The sequence below is a fragment of the Mauremys mutica genome, chromosome 10 (assembly GCF_020497125.1).
Source record: "Mauremys mutica isolate MM-2020 ecotype Southern chromosome 10, ASM2049712v1, whole genome shotgun sequence".
Lineage (NCBI taxonomy): Eukaryota > Metazoa > Chordata > Testudines > Geoemydidae > Mauremys > Mauremys mutica.
The window spans coordinates 9882898-9899316 of NC_059081.1; the positions used below are offsets into that span (position 1 = coordinate 9882898).

The following is a 16419-nucleotide window of genomic DNA, read 5'->3' on the forward strand; positions in this document are numbered from 1 at the left end:
TTCAAGAGAAACATGGGAGGAGCCAGGCAAGGCTGACTGTGAGCTCATCACCTAGGCAGCATCAGTTGACAGGGCTGCTATGCAGCCTCAGTTGGAATTTATACCTGCCCCATGCCCCAGTGGCAGGACCCGGGGTCAGAGTTTGTACTCAGAGAGAGTCACCCCTCCATCCGGTTCACCTGCCTAGGAATACAGGAGGGGCAGGTGCACATTTCATGCTTTAGAGCTGTAGCTGACCCTTATTTTTCTAAAGCCTGGGGTCCAAATGATACTCTCGTTTACACTGCAGGCAAGGGGCCAGCTTCCTCACTGGCTACATTCTGCGATGTCAGTGGAACTGTACTGCTGGCACTGAGAGCAGGACATATCTCACCGTCGTGAGGGACTGCTGGGTTTGCCCATTGCTGACACAGGTCTCTGGGGCTTTCCTTGGGAGAGCCAGCCTGGAGAAGCTTTCTGTGATGTCCTCCCATCTTTGGAGCCCCTGAACTGTAGATAAAGAAATTAACAGCTCTAGGGTGCATTGATTACAGCCAATGATAATTTAACTGGCCTGCCCCACTAAAAGGCGATGTTATTTCCCATGTATCCACTATTTAAATAAATGCTGCTGTTATGTATTATACATGTGTTTTCTATCCATTATGACTGTTTATTATGTATAGAGCAGCAGACAGCACCAAAAACTTGATAGGCATGTCAGAAGACAAGGTCCTTGCCCCGAGAAACTCAGTCTAACCTAGGGAAAGAAGTGTGTGTGGTGGTGGGGGATGTAAAACGTTTGCACTACTTTGAGATAAACCCATATTCGGATCACCTGGTGCATGGTATGGGCTGGTGTAAATTGGCATAGCTCCACTGACTTCAATGGCCACAGAACATCAACGGAGCTACGCTGGCTGAGGATCTGTCCCTATGACTTTATTCCCCCTTTGGGTAGGGACCGTGTTTTCCTGTTTTTCCCAGCCCTGAACACAGTTGGCCTTCCTCAAATAAAAAGAGAGAATATAATTAATCTTAGAATTGCTGCTACGCTTCTCATCTCCGGGGTGTATTTGCGTACCCTCCATGTGTCCCCTTTCGGGATCCTAACAAGGAGCTGCATAGAGTGATCATAAAATGATGATTAAATGAAGAGTCACAACAATGATTCAAGGGCTGGAGAAAATGCCTTATAGTGAGAGACTTAATAAGCTCAACCTGTTCAGCGTATCCAAATGAAGATGAAGAAGTGGCTGGATTACAGTATATAAGCACTTTCACAGGGAGAAAACACTGGATACGAATGGGCTCTTTCATCTAGTGAAGAAAGGCATAACACGAGGCATAACAAGAACCAATGGCAAGAAGTTAAAGCCGGACAAATCTGAATTAGAAATAAGGCACAGACTTTTAACAGTGAGGGTGATTAGCCATTGGGAAGAAACTACCAAAGGAAGTGGTGGGTTCTCCATCTCTTGATATCTTCAGATCAAGACCGGACGCCTTTCTGGAAGATATGCTTGTGTCAAACATAAGTTATTGGGCTCAATAACAGGGGTAATCGCATGAAATTCTATGGCCTGCATTACTCAGCAGGTCAGACTAGCTGATCTAATGGTCCCCTCTAGCCTTAAAATCTATGAATCCTGCCCCCTTTGGAGTCAATGGGAATTTGGCCATTGACTTCAGTGGGGTCAGGATTTCATCCCTAGGGCCTGAATCAAAGCCTATTGCAGATTCCCATTGACTTCAGTGGGCTTTGGATCAGGTTCCTAATTCCCCTGATTTCTACATTTCCCCCTGCACCTCGTTTGAAAGGCAACCATAGTAATTATTTATTTGATTTATTTCTAGATTGCAGACATGGAAACAAAACCAGGCAAAGGGCTGACTGCTGTCAGGTGGGAATTGCTTTTGGGTTGATTGTATGGTGCTATCTAATGGGGTTTGGAGATAATGGAACTTGGATGCCCTTCTCAGCCAGAGTTTGAATCCAATCAATATTCCTGAGTGAAAGGAGGCTTCAGCTGTCAGCCGCTTTGGCTCAGTCCCTGATGAGCTGTAAAATTCCCATCACACTTGCCAGGCAGAATCAGGTATTACTAGCAGTCACCTCCTAAGAAGTTCAGAATTGAGATGGCAAAAAAACCAAAACCAAAACAAATCAAGAAAACAGCTGCTTTCTTGTCACTTTGAAGGAGGAGGACACTATAGCCCTCTATTACACCTGATCTGCCAGCACCAGGAGCAAGCAGGCTGGAAAACTGCACCAGCTAACTGGGCCTGTCATTGCTGCTCTGGAAATTTCCCAACCCACGATGATCATTCATCCCAACCCACCTCAGGCCTGATTCTCCCCTCTCCTTCACCTTGTGCAGTCATTGACCCTTGCGGGCGTCTGTCTACAGCTACCAAACCAGAATTCTCCATTCCAAGCGATGGCAGGGTTTGACCTCCATGTTGCTCAGGTGTAAAGGATTATACAAGGTGTCAGGCAGCAGAGAATCAGGCCCCCAGGGCCTCATTCAATGCCGACACTACTGCCGGGATGGCACTGGGGTTAATGGGAGGCCGCCTGTACTTCACCTACTCAGTTTTGCCCCTCTGGCCCATGGTTGACCTAACTTGCGCCCCTGGTGGAGTTGTACTGAAGAGCTGTGTCCCAGTTCAGGGTATTTTTCTCGGTGGTACAGTTAGGGCACCCACACTCGGCTTCCAGATCCCCAGCTGTTGCCTCTCTTGCGTGGAGACACACCTCTCTCCCTTCTGACCGGCGTATGCCCAGGCCAGACAGTTGCCCTGGGATACCTGTTTTTTTTCTCTTCAGAGATGGATAGCAGCATAATTGCTACAGATATGCCACCCCACTGCTCTTTCTAAGCCAGCCTTTGTTCCTAAGGTGAAAGCAGTACAGAGAAAACATATTAAAAACCGTGAAAGAACTTCCACGCAGGTTAATAAGCTTCCCAGAGCTCATCCCAACTCTCATGTGGGTTCTGGCAAGTGCAGTCTTTTCATACCTCGCTCGAGGGGCATCCTTGCAGTTACAAGTTCATCAGAGCTTCAGATCAGAACAAGCACACGATCTTAGGAGGCCCTCGTAGGTCAAGTCCTCCCAATCCTCCCTTAAGGTCTGGCCTGCCAAGGACCAGGGGTCTTGGTCATGTGCTGGATCAGGAAGAAGGGCCTGAGTGTATCTAAACACTGGTTGGTCTCTGGAGAATCCAGTTTAAACGAGTATGTGCATTTCTCCCCAGGGGGTGACATCAAAGGGTTGATAATGGAGAAAGTTCATTAGTCTCCCCTCTCCCGACTATAGAAGGTACATACAGTGTCACAACAACACATACACAATGGCATTTTTAATACTGCGTACCCCAAAGGTGTTAACCCTAATTCAATAAGGTTTAACTTAAATCCATAAGATTTGTGCAGTACATTACAGGATACTGACAGTCTGTCACATGCTGATCTGCCCTGGCTGAACCCCTTTTCCTCCTGCTTCCTTCCTCCCATCTCCAGAATGCCCAGCCCCAGGCCTGCCCTGGCCTCAGGCCCGGCTCCAGCACCAGCACAGCAAGCAGGTGCTTGGGGCGGCCAACAGATAGGGGCGGCACGTCCGGCTCTTCGGCAGCAATTCGGCGGCGGGTCCCTCCGTCCCTCTCGGAAGGACCTGCCGCCGAATTGCTGCCGAAGAAGCAGCGGCGGTAGAGATGCCACCAAAGTGCTGCCACTCTCAGCTTTTTTTTTTTCTTCACCGCTTGGGGCGGCAAAAACGCTGGAGCCGGCCCTGCCTGGCCTGTCCCTTGTGCCCAGGCTGCTGCAGAAGCAGCACCGAGTACTGTAAAAGAGGGTACTGATTTCAAACTCCGCAGTGCACGTCCCTATTGGAAGGAAGGTATGAAGAAGAACCTCTCTGCTGAAGGCATATGTTACTCATGGCCTGATAGCTTGGTGCACAGCCCCAGTAGAGTGTATCACTCATTGCCTTGTGGGTTAGCTGAATCTAGTAGCACTTTCATAACCACTGTCAGTAGTGATTGAACATCACAGGGAGCCATGCTTAGTAGAGCTGATCAAGAAGTTTTTTATTTTCCTGGGGAAAATTCTGACAAAATGAAAAAGGTTTTCAGTTTTCCTTGAGTTTTTTTTCTTCAAATTTTTGGGGTTTTCACTGAAAACATTTGGTTTGATTGTTTTTTGGCAAATAAGACAGTTTAATTTTTTTTTTCCAGTTTTTGGCAACTGAAAAATTTCAACTGGTTGGGCAAACATTTTTGCTTTTACTGAGACTTTTCTCCTGACCACCTACATTGTTTCAGTTTTTGGCAACTGAAACAACATCGGTTTTTCAATGAACAATCCAAAAAATTGTGTCGATAAAGACATTTCTATAGAAACTTCCATGTAGAGGAAAAAGCCACTTTTTGTTTAAAAAAAATTATAACCAGCTCCAATACTTAGGCCTGATCTGCACTTAAATGTTTTGCTGAAATAGCCATGTCTGTTAGGAGCGTGAAAAAAATCACCCCCCTGACCAACATCAAAATGCAAGCACAAACACTAGTGTAAACACAGTTATACTGGCAAAAAAATCCTTTTGCTAGTAAAACTTAATTCACTCGGAACTGGTATAAGCTATCCCGGCAAATGCACTGCCAGTATGAATTGCATGTCGACTTGCCAGTATAGCTACACTGGTAAACCCTTTCTAGTGCAGGTAAGGCCTAGTTTCCTTGGAAGAGGTCAAATCTCCTCTTGGAGCGGCCCCGCAGAGATTGCCTGCGAGTTCTAACAGCCAGTTCATAGGGGAGGAAGGGGATGCAGTGGCAGTCAACTCTGGGGGGAAATAAGGGGTTAAATTATATGAGGGTGGGAACCAGTAATCATAGAATGAGTAGGTGGGCAACAGCCCAGGCTTAAATGTTGGTATCTGGCAGGCCATAACAATTAAAAGGTAAAAAGTGCATTAGGAGAGATTGAGTGGCTCATGTAAAATATCTGGTGCTGTATTTCTCCGGATTCATATGACACCATAATAAAATATGGCTTCCTTGCAGGTTCATTAATGCTTTGGACCAAGATGTCAACGTCACCATTGACAGAGAGCAGATCATCAGTGTTAAGAAGAACTACAGTGTTTCAGAATACACAACGTTAGACAGGGGAAAGTAAGATTCCTTAACTCAGCTAAAGCCTACATCTGGAGTTCATTCCCCCCTCTGGCTAGGTGGGGCTTCTCTCGGGCTGATACCAAGGTCCTTGAGCACCATCTCCCAGTTTGCTCACTACGTTTGTAAAAACAGACACGTCGGCCAAGTAGAGAGCGGGACAAGAGTCTTGTCCCATTCGGATAGACTTGGAGGGAAGCAGTGTTGTTACTTCATGCAGTGTCCAGCAGATCAAGGTCCCTTTGTGTGATCTGTAGTCAGATTAATTCAGCATCTGGTCAATGCCAAGAGTAGCTCTTTCTCCAAGGCTGTTACTGCTTGGGATAGATGATCAGGATACAGTGCAGGGGGCAAATTCTGAAATCCATAATCTGGATTTCCATTACCCAAGTAAAGATGTAGCAGTTTGGCCCAGTATCTTACTTTAGCTATTGTAAGGCCCAAGTCAAGCAAACCCTGGGAATGTGTCAAAAATACAGTGTATGACTTTCTCCCACTTGCCCCAAATTCTTATTCCGTGTCGTCTGGGAAATGTAGGAGGAGAGAATGGTCAAGGCATCCAGAACTGGTGTGTGATTTGCTGGAGGCAGGGGAATTGTAGGGATGGTTATCTGTTAAACAGGAGGATGGGAGAGCCCTGCACGGTGCCCCTGCTGGAGCGATGATAACAAGCGTGATTCTCTGTGGGGCTCAAGCTATAATCAGCACTGAGATCTCGGCACCATAGCCACTCGTATGGCTGGAGCTTGGGAGAAGCCACACTGGTATTTCAGCCTGTCTCTGCTGGGCTTCAGGTTTGGCAGCACTGTCTGAACGGAATACGCTGGTATTTCTAAGGTGCCCATCACTCTAACACCTGTTAGGTTCAAAAAAAAGTTTGCACAACTCCCCCCTTCCTATGCACCCCTGCCCAAGAACTTTATTGCTGAGATTCAGCTGCCACTCTGGTAACTGTGTCCAGCCCCTATGCATCTGAATGGAAATCTCACTTGTCCACAGCAAGATGAACACATCTGAAGGCAAGCCCTGTTCTTTCGAAAGCAAATGGTTCACTAGATTGTGGAGGTGGAGAGCTCATTTTCTTAAGAGAGCTGAAGACTCTATGGACCCTTCTGAAGTGTCTGGTCCACAAACCTTGAAGGAGCGGGATTTAATTTTGAAGAAAAATAAACCTAGGAAATTAGGAGATCAGTGCCAAATGGAAGCAGAAATCATTAAAAAAATGCCAGGAATTTAATGTACCATAAGCTGAATTTAACCAATACTCACGAAGTAGTCCTAAAAGGAAGGGAACTCAAAGCAATAGGAAAAACTCTAGAGCAGCCCATGGAGATTTATATGACTACAACTGTAGGCTATTCAATCCCCCTAGTCCACTTCAGGAGTATTTTTAATGGCTCTGTTCTGTGCTCTTTGTCTATGAAACTAACCAGGAAATACTGTACTTTGTCCTTGTATCAAGATACAATGTACAATGCAAAACTGAAGCTACGGAAGTTACCCTGGACCTAGGCCTGCTTGACTTCGGAGCAGCGTACACCATTGTTATAACTAACGTAAGTTACGCTTTTATTTTAACATGTTGTTTCTATGCTGCATTCAGCCCGTATCTGTCACTGCTCTTGCTCGTCCACTGGCAACTGTTAACTATTCCTTTGCCCTGGTAGGAATGGGGGAGTGGCCATTTAAAGGCATGTGGGTCAATGGGAGTTTAAGGAAGATTTTTGGTACCCGCCCGTGTGAATTAATGCAGCCTGCAGCCATCCCACCACAAGCTGTCATCTTGTCAGATAAGGGGTAAGGCCTGGCCAGTACATTGGATGGGACCCCTCTAAGGAAAACCATGTGATCCACGAATTACTCTTGGCAATTCCACTAAGCAACACTGTTTGCACTGAGTTAATACTGACCCAGCGTGTACTAGGGGGCGCTGTGCTGCTGGAAACACCATCTTTTGAATGAGGCATTCTGGTCTTGTCTATATGTGGTCACTGAAATACTGTCCTAACGGAAACCCCTTGCCCACATCACTTTGCAGAAACATTCTACCATGTCCCCAGACCTAAACTACCAATTTTTAGGCCAATATGACATGTTTTGTGGATTTTAGATGGAGTTAGGGTGCAAAACGGTGAGTAAGGTTGGAAAGACCTTGCTCTGTCCTTCCAGTCCTCAGCTGGGGTCAATGTAGTAAATTGTAACCAAGGAAAGCCTTTATTCTTAGCTGGTTTAGAGTAATGGAAAGGAAGGGTTTCATGAATAAAACACCCCTTGCTGGGGTTTGAGCACCTTCTGAGCCATGTACGGTCAAATCCTTTTAACTGATGCCCTTGCTCAGATCTTCTGTTCTGTTCTGGTTGGCAAAGGCTAAGTATATAAATGTGATCAGGTCAGTTACTATTTAAGCCTTTCCAGTGCACAGCCATACAGATAAACCAGGTCTGACAGGAAAACACTGCTCAGCTGTCCTCTCTGTCTCTGACCACAGTCCTGTGATTCGGATAGCAAAGTGCCGTTAGCTACTCCCTGGTAATAAAGTCTCCCTATTGGGTAATTAATAGGATCTGTCCATGTCTGGAAAGCCCAATGATCTAAAGAAAAAACTGCAACCACAAAATAACCAGCCGCGGCTAGAATGGGGCGTAGAATCCTAGAGGGAATAGACATATGCTGTCATCTTTATGAACAGGGATTTATGTAGCTAACCCATAAATGCTATCAGGAATCACACTCACCCAGTCCTTGAGAATATACTCTTAAGTCTGACTCTGAACTCCAAGCATTCCAAAGTTTATGGATTAATCTTTGATATGCCAAGTGCCGCCTATCTGCATTTGCCACAATAAGCAGCATCATTTGCATGGTATCTTTTTGCTCAGATAACTTTTACAATTTTGGTCACCTTAACAACCTCAGTCTGGTTCTACAAATCAGCAAATGGATCTTGGCCAATTTGTTTATCCTCTGCGAAGGGATGTTTTTCTTATCTCTGCAACTCATGTTATCAGTAGTGTGATTAAGTAAAAGTCGTTTTATAGTGTAAATAATCACGTTGGAATGAGCTGACTCAGATATATGCATAATGCTGCCCTCTACTGGATGGAATCAGGACTGCTCAAATTCAGCTATGTATCATAGGCCCTGATAGCTAATGGTGTTTCTCCTTCATTTTAAACGGTAGAGGTCTGTGCTTTGGAGGCACGAGAATTTGGATTCTATCCCTATTGTCAGTGCTATGCAGAAGAGTAACATGTGTGTAGTCCTAAGTGGACACAGATTCATTATGATATATTGGGCCAGATCATCAGCCGTGTAAACTGGTGCAGCTGCATTGACTTGAATGGAGCAACACTGGTTAGCACTAGCTCAGGCCCAGCCCATTATTTTTAGAGTAGATGTTGCTCTTCCTAGACTGAGGCTACTGAACTGAAATTAGCCATACTGTGCAGGGGTGCACCCCCCCCTTCCGGTGGAGAGGAGACTCATGAGCTCTTCTGGGCTTGTTCAGCACTAATGAGGCGCACACACCTGTAAAGCTAGCTCTGCCTGCAGGGGAGGGGGGGAGTTTAAAAAGGGAAAATCTGCCACAGGAAGGGGGCACTGAACAGTCAGAGACTACTGACCACAGAGGGAGATCAGCCAAGAGGAACACAGGTGCTGCTCTCACCGTTCCTGGAACTGCATGGACCAGCTGTAGAGCAGAATGCCCAAGAGGAGGGGCTGGATGTAGACTTTTAATTAAAGGCAATAGACCTGCTGAAAGCCCAAGCCCAAAGGGCTGACTTGTGAAAGACTGCCTCAGACTGCCACCTGTGCCTTCCTTTGCTTTCATCTGGATTCCCATCTCATAAGGAAAAGAGAGCATAAGAATGACCATACCGGGTCAGACCAAAGGTCCATCTAGCCCAGTGTCCTGTGTTCCGACAGTGGCCAATGCCAGGTGCCCAAGAGGGAATGAACAGAACAGGTGATCATCAAGTGATCCTTCCCCTGAGAAAAGGTCTTTTTGTTGTTGTTGTTGGTTTGTTTGTTTTGCTTAGAGAACCGCTTGTATTCTGTGAATGGGGGTAAAGGGGACATAAACAACTTGAAGTGGGGGCTGGGGACTCAAGGGAGCCCTTAACCCCTCCCACACACTTACTTTTATTTTTAAAATGTGCATTTAGGGGCTTTCTTATTTGGCAAAAGAGATTTGCACACAAAGACCAATTGTTTCCATGTATTCCCACAAGCCTATAGCACAGAACATAAATCAATGTGGCTATTTTTTGTTTACTTCCTATTTTTGCCCTCCGTCAGTAAGGGGCCACTAACACAAAACCCATGTGCTCTAAACAAAGACAGTTCTTGACCTACGTTATTAAGACCACCCCCTTTAATACTAAAAATGCAAAAGTCTCCCAAACCCTTTGCTTGTTTATGCTCTTTCCTTATTTATTTTTTTGTGTGCAGCATTTCTTTCAGCTTGGACATTGAAAATCAAGGATGTTCATTTCACTTTTGTTTATTCCCACAGTGATTGGCCAGTATTGTACTAATGCATAAAAATAACGAACTAGCCCCAAGAGTTTCAGCAGCTCTTCAAGTAGATGGGTATTGAGGGAAGCCACGGGCGGCTGGAGAAGTGGCCAGTCATGACCTAACCAATTGGGACAAAGCCTGGCATTCTCACTCAGTTTCTTCAAAAGGGAGTTTAGCTTGAGTCATGACCAAGTGGAGGCTTTGGAATCTGGCCCCACTGTTTGCTCCTTCCTATCAGAGTGAGGGAATGAGTAACACCTTGCAGCAGTACCAGGTTGGACAATGGATTCAGCTCATGGTATACGAGGCCCTCAAGAATTGCTGTCCAAGGTACTTGAATGATCGTCACTCATATGCTGTCCTTTCTAGGCTGTCCACGTTCACCTCTGTTGCTGTGTCTCCAAGCGGACAGGGATGGGGCAGGGCTTGCTCAGTTCAGGGGTTCCATCTATCAAACTCTATCGCTGACCACAGTCCTGCTGTGGCTGTCTCTTGAGGCTCCGTGCAAGGCCTTCCCATCTGGCTGAGGTCATCTTTGACCTTTCTGACCTCTCCATTTTACCATCTCTTCCCCTCTGGGCAAATTTTTTTTTCTGTTGGCTCAGTGGCCATTTCTCTCTAGGCCCAGCTCAGTTCTAATTATTACTATGAATTGTACAGCACCCAGATCCCCTGTGATGGGTGCTACATAAATAAATGAACTACACGCCATGTATGGCATGTTAGCGCGGTTGAACTGTAAGATGTAAATCACTAGGGACCATGTCTCCATCTGGCTTTCATCAATCTCCAGTTATTTTAAGGGGTTAGTGATATTTCTTTGGGGTCTAGTGAGCGCAGAAATTCTTCTCCCCCCTTTTAGCCTTCTAAATACACTCTCTCGATTTGCCTCCCTTTAGGGTGATTAAGTGCATCTTCTGCACATTTCTGTTCTACATAATATCCTTCCTGAAAGCAGAGTTTGCTGTTGACTTTAAGTCAGCGTAGCCCAGTGTTTTCTTGGCTACCACTCAAATTTTTCTCTCTCTGAATTAGAGCAGATTTTACTGAAATCTAGGAAAATAAAATAAAAGCATTGTAAATGAATTTACAATAAACCATATGGGTCCGTCTGGCAGAGGTTTAGAACAATAATCCTCTCTTGGATCTGTGCAGCGGATCGTGATTCTGGTATCTTGCACTCCTGACTTGCCCAGAATTTTGCTAGTAGAGAGGAAGAGCACAGTTCAGATCCACCTAGTGAATTCAAGGGCAGGATTTTGCTTCAATCTTTAAAGGAAAACCCGTTTTTGGTAAATTCTGCATGGAAGCCAATGTAATATAGATCTCACACTTCAGCAGCTAATCAATGTGACTTTTTATTTTCCCATTTAGACTTCTGCAAACACTATTGAAGCATGGAAGACAGAAGATATCATGGCCAACAATGTCCATATTGCTTGGCAATTGCCACAGTACCTGTTAATATCAGCCGGGGAAGTGATGTTCTCCATTACGGGACTAGCATTCTCTTATTCTCAGGTATTGTACTTGGAATTGATGGCTTGTAGTTTAGAATCCATTAGTCTTGACTCTTTTTTTCTTCTTCTATTCCCGCCTCTGCCACTGAGTTGTAACAGGGCCTTGGGCATGACACTTAGTGGTGACATCTCTGTGCTTCAGTTTAAAATGGGGATAGTGATGTGTCTATCTCACAGAAGGGGTGTGAAGCTAAATTCAGTCAAGCGTTGAAAGTGCCTTGAGACCCTTGGAAGAAGGATGCTTTAGGAGGGCAAAATATTACTGGGTTGCAGTTATAAGAAATTGGGATTGTGAGGCAGACTTGGGGAAATGGTTAATGTAGACGGTCCAAATTCTGCTCTAAACTATACTCAGGCAACCTCCCATCAAGTCAGGACTGAAACAACAAGCAGAATTTGGGTCAGTCCCTTTTCAAGGGGAAGGACCCAAATGCCATAGCATCAGTTTCCCCCAAGATGATTTTCTTCTTCTCACTTTTGGTGCATATTTTATAGAGACAGCAGCCAAAATGTAACATGAATGACTCTGTTCACTGCTGGTGCAAGTTGGTGCAGCTCTACTGACTCCAATGGACACCAGCAGATAATTTGACCTGTTATCTAGAAGTCAAATGATCCCTTGCTGCTACTCATATGTAAGCCCATTGCATTTACAGCTGTGCACGCCTCATGCCATTATTGGAGCTACACAGGTGTAATGGAAGGGAAATTTGGGCTCTAAAAGCTTACTATTTAACTCTTTCCTGTCTTTTCAGTTGGATTCTCACTAGAGAAATGGGGGTGGTCCTTGTATGTAGAAATAGTGGAATACTGAGGAGGAATAAGAAGATATACTTACCTAGTCTTTGTGTACAGCATTGGAGCCCAGGTTTAGTGTCCTCACATTAAAAAGGATGTTGTAAATTTTAAGAGGGTTCAGGAAAGAGCTACAAGAAAACTTGTCTTGCAATGAGAGACTAAAGGAGGTCAGAGAAGCTTAATGAAGAGAAGGCAAGAGGCGACTTGAGCATGGTCAATAGGTGCTTATATGGTGAGAAGGTGTCTGCTACAAGAGGGCTAATCTAGCAGACAAGGGCATAACAAGATCCATTCATCTGGACGTTGAAGTTAGACAAAGTTATACTGGGAATATGGTACACATTTTTAACTGTGAAGATAATTAACCATTGGGACAGTTTACGAAGGGATGTGATAAATTCTCCATCAGTTGGGAGACTTTCAGTCATGACTGAGTCTCTTTCAGCTCTGATCCAACCACAAGGTATTGGGCTAGAGCGGTTGAATTGATTGGGTTGAATTCTATGGCCGGCCGGTGCTATGCAAGGGGTCAGACTAGATGATCATTTCTGGCCTTAAAATGTATGAATCTATGGGGCTTGCAGCAGTGGGGCTAGCAGGGGCACAGGTCTGTCCCAGACATGTCTCCTTTATCCTGACACACCCCATCCTGGACCCACTCTACACACATCTTGGAAAGCCCCTGTGCTCGTGACCCAGGCGCTGTGTTAGACCAGAGGTGTGCTCTGCTTGGAGGAACGGGGGACAATTAAGTGTGCAGCCCCTTGGTAACCACCTTGCACCCATGGGCCGGGCAGAAAGTGGCCATGGTAGAGAAGAAAATTCCTCCCACCTCAGCCCTGTTTCTCTCTGTAGAGCACCCACCCCTCCACACACCTGTAACCCAGGAAATAACAGGGAAGGAAAGCAGCTGAATACGAAAACCGAGGAAAACCCACTTATCAGGCCTCTGCGTTGTTATTTTCAGGCTCCTGTCAGCATGAAATCAGTGCTCCAGGCAGGCTGGCTGCTCACCGTGGCCTTTGGAAATGTCATTGTGCTCATTGTTGCCCAAGCAGCGCCGCTGGAGCAGGTATGGCTTTGAATATTACTGACCGCGTTCGAACCGGGGTCACAACATTGGCAGAATCCCAAGACCGGCTCTCTGCTAGCAAAGCATTTGGTAGATTTAGGGCCCAATTATTTTCTTTCCAAGCACTCAGCAGCCTCATTGGCCGCAGCGGGAGCAAGGGGTTCTCTGCACCCCCGCAAATCAGGCAGTTCAAATTGGAGACGGGCTGAGGCTGCACTGTTATTTAATTGTTCAGTAGCGACTGGTGCTCAGATCAAGCGGTGTCGCTGGAGCAGAGGCAGCAGGGAGCATGTGCGGAATGTTGTATATACCCTGCCTCTGTGAGCTGCAGTAGCCTCCCAGAAATCTGTTAATCCCTGTCTTTTGCCTCGGCTGCCTGTACTCCACTGGGGGCAGCCAAGCATCCTGCAGCCTCTCAGGTTTGTGCAGCTATCTCTAGCTCCACCAGGAGATCTCTAGTGGCAGCAAAGGGTACTGCAACCTTCAGAACACCCGTCACACAACTCACCTGTGTCATTATTGGTCAGGCTGAGCCCCATTAGTCCCCAAGGGGTAGCTGTCCCTGTTGGTCTGAATCAGTCAGGGTTGGATTTGGATATGGTTTTCTGCAGACTGTCCGTATCCTGGGGGGGCTTGCAGAAAAGGTTCTGGTTGGGGTTGATTCAAGTTAAAATGTAACACTAAATTCAAATACACAGGAACAGAATAGATTTTTGCCTAGCCCATAAGCTGTTAGAGTGTATTCCCATTCATTGAAAAGGGGGGAAGCAGATAGGGCACACTCAGAGTGGATTCTGAGGAGAAGCCCTAATTAAACTAATTTGATCGGTCCAATTAGTTTGATCTATAATCCATCTGTTTATAATTAGCATGGTACATGTAAGGCAGGCTTCTAAGTGACTTACAAGAAAAGTCACTCACGACTTCCATCATGAGCACTCCTGGAAGCCAAGGTACCGTTTTTAAGGAGCCACTTTAAAATGAACTGCGATGCCCTTCGTGTTAGGCACAGAGTCCTCAGAGTTGTTCTTTTTCTTCTCCAGTGGGCTGAGTTTGTCTTGTTCGCTTGCCTCCTCTTTGCCGTGTGTATCATTTTCTCCATCATGGGCTATTTCTACGTTAGCGTGGATCCCGAAGACCTAACAGGAAAAGAAGACGAGAAAGAGATGCCCAGTAATGGAAATGCGATTAGCCTCGTTCCCCAGAAAACAAAGCTCTAACATGACTATGGGTTGGGCTGGTTGCTTTTTTTAAACAGAGCACATTAAGAGGAAGGAGGTTCGGGGACGGGGATGGGGGTTTTTGCATTCTGGCCTCTCACTCAAAATGTATCTTTCTGCTAAATTGAAAAAAAATCCCCCTTTTCCCCAAACAAGGGGTCTGAAAATTTGTATAAAACTGCCTGGGAAAGCTCCTCTAGTATTAAAGGCACTATTACAAATAAATACAATGTAATTTAAATCTGCCCACCCTTTATAGCCAGGAAATTATTTTCTGTGACTTGGCTTTAAATATATATTTAGCAGCAGGGGGAAGCATGTACACTGGACTTTGAGACAACACCGCTGATTTATGTAAGCATTTGGAAGAACAGGATGGAATTTACTGAAGAACAATTTGGTGGAATGATTGGTAGGAGGTTTCCGTGACATCAGTAAGGTTGGGAAGAGTTACATATAATCATGGAAGATTTCATCGTGTGATTTTTTTTCCTGGGCATTTTGCTTCCATTGTTACATATTACTAGAGGTCTTGATTTATGGTTTCTACTTCCAGATTCACATGTAATAATGGGCAATGAAATGTTGCAGGACAAAATGTCCCCCAGAAACTACCCTACAAGATGTGCACACTGCCATCTGTCTGTCTAATCCAGCATTTCTCAACCCATTGGTCACAATCCAGAATGTATGAAACTTTAAAAATAGATCATATTTTGCGTACAATTTTTTAAAATAGATTCCTCTTGTGCTTCGCCATATGTTAATGCTGTGCATACCAATAAAGTTATTTGAACATGCGGGTGCCACCCATTAGCCAATCGAATGCAAAGAGTTATGGAAAAGAGTGCACTGGGGTACGGCGTTCTTCCATCTCAGCCCCCACGGCTGACTGCCTCAGGAAGGGACGTGGTAGACACTATTGGCCCAGCCGCCTATTTCTGCCATGTGCATGGTGTTGACAACAGGGGGCGCTACCACTCCTGAAATGGAGCCTTGCCGCGGTGGAGCAGATTACTGTCATACCAGTGAGAAAGGTCCACAGTAATTCTTTTCAGTGCACAGCAGTTTATGGAGAAGGAATTACACAAGCGGTAAATGGTTAGATCAAGCACATAACTCTTATGTTAGACATTCAGAGCTCTACATTCCCCTTAACGAGTCTCTTTCACAAACATACACAAACAGGCCCTGCGATAGCCTCATGCAGTTCCTGCTTGGCAAACAGAGAAGATGGTTACCAATTTTATAGATGGCGTCTTCCTTCCAGGTCTGTTCTTCTCAGCCTCTGGTCTGTCTTGGATTCCCTCGAGGCAAGGCCTCGGCTGCCTTAAGACCCCTCTGGTCACAATCCTACTCGAGCTCATGGAGCAGAGCTTTGGCTACTCTGTCTAGCAGCGTTGCTTCTTTAAGTGTTAATTAAGGAATCCCAACAGTAATTTAATTTGCTTGATTTTTATACTCTTTTTCCTCAAAGGAGTCACATGTCTTAAAAGCATGCCCAGTGGGTGTGTGGTTACTAATTTTTTACCTAATTAGTATTTTTAGGAGGATACTTCAGCATGGTGCCAACTGAACATTACCCCACATTCACTCCCTTATCAGTAATTCACTTCAGCCCCCTGCATGATGTCCTTCAACAGGGTCGAGATGCCCTGGTGAGCCCGTGCTCCACTCAGGATGTTCTACACGTGTTGTTTGCTTTCAAGTGGACATATTTGCTGACTCAAAAACCAGTGTTGATCATACACGCAGCATGGAGGCAGTCAGTTTCACCTCTGCCATCTGCCTGATGCTAAGAGAAGGATTCTGCTCCCGGAATCCTCTTTCGCAGTTCAGGCATGTCAAGTCATGTTCTCACACCTTTCATTCAGTGTGGCCACACCAATTTGGCACCATCCCAACGCAGGATGGCCTCTGCTGGTGCCCAGCTGCCTCGCAAGCGGCTTGCTACTCGGAGGATATGTAGGATTGCCGGATGTCCGGTCGAAAAGGGAATCTGGCAGCGTCCGGTCAACACAACTGACTGGCCACTAAAAGTCCGGTTAGCCACAGTAACCAGCCTCCACCACTGGAGGGGCTGGAAGCGCAAGAGCTGGACCTGGAGCCACATGGGAGAGCTGCTCTGTGCTCAG

The 16419-nt window shown here is 45.7% G+C and overlaps 1 protein-coding gene across 8 annotated transcripts in view; it reads left to right on the forward strand.

The window, feature by feature from the left end:
- The window catches only part of SLC15A2 (solute carrier family 15 member 2), a 126949-nt gene extending 112420 nt beyond the window's left edge, over positions 1-14529 (forward strand). For all 8 annotated transcript variants that reach the window (XM_044978340.1, XM_044978347.1, XM_044978343.1 and 5 more), the window contains 6 exons: positions 1837-1883; positions 5043-5153; positions 6616-6709; positions 11049-11195; positions 12960-13064; positions 14108-14529. In XM_044978340.1, coding sequence (XP_044834275.1) covers positions 1837-1883; positions 5043-5153; positions 6616-6709; positions 11049-11195; positions 12960-13064; positions 14108-14284 — 681 coding nt within the window. In that variant the 3' untranslated portion in view covers positions 14285-14529. The remainder of the gene's footprint in view (positions 1-1836; positions 1884-5042; positions 5154-6615; positions 6710-11048; positions 11196-12959; positions 13065-14107) is intronic.
- Positions 14530-16419: the final 1890 nt, after the last annotated feature.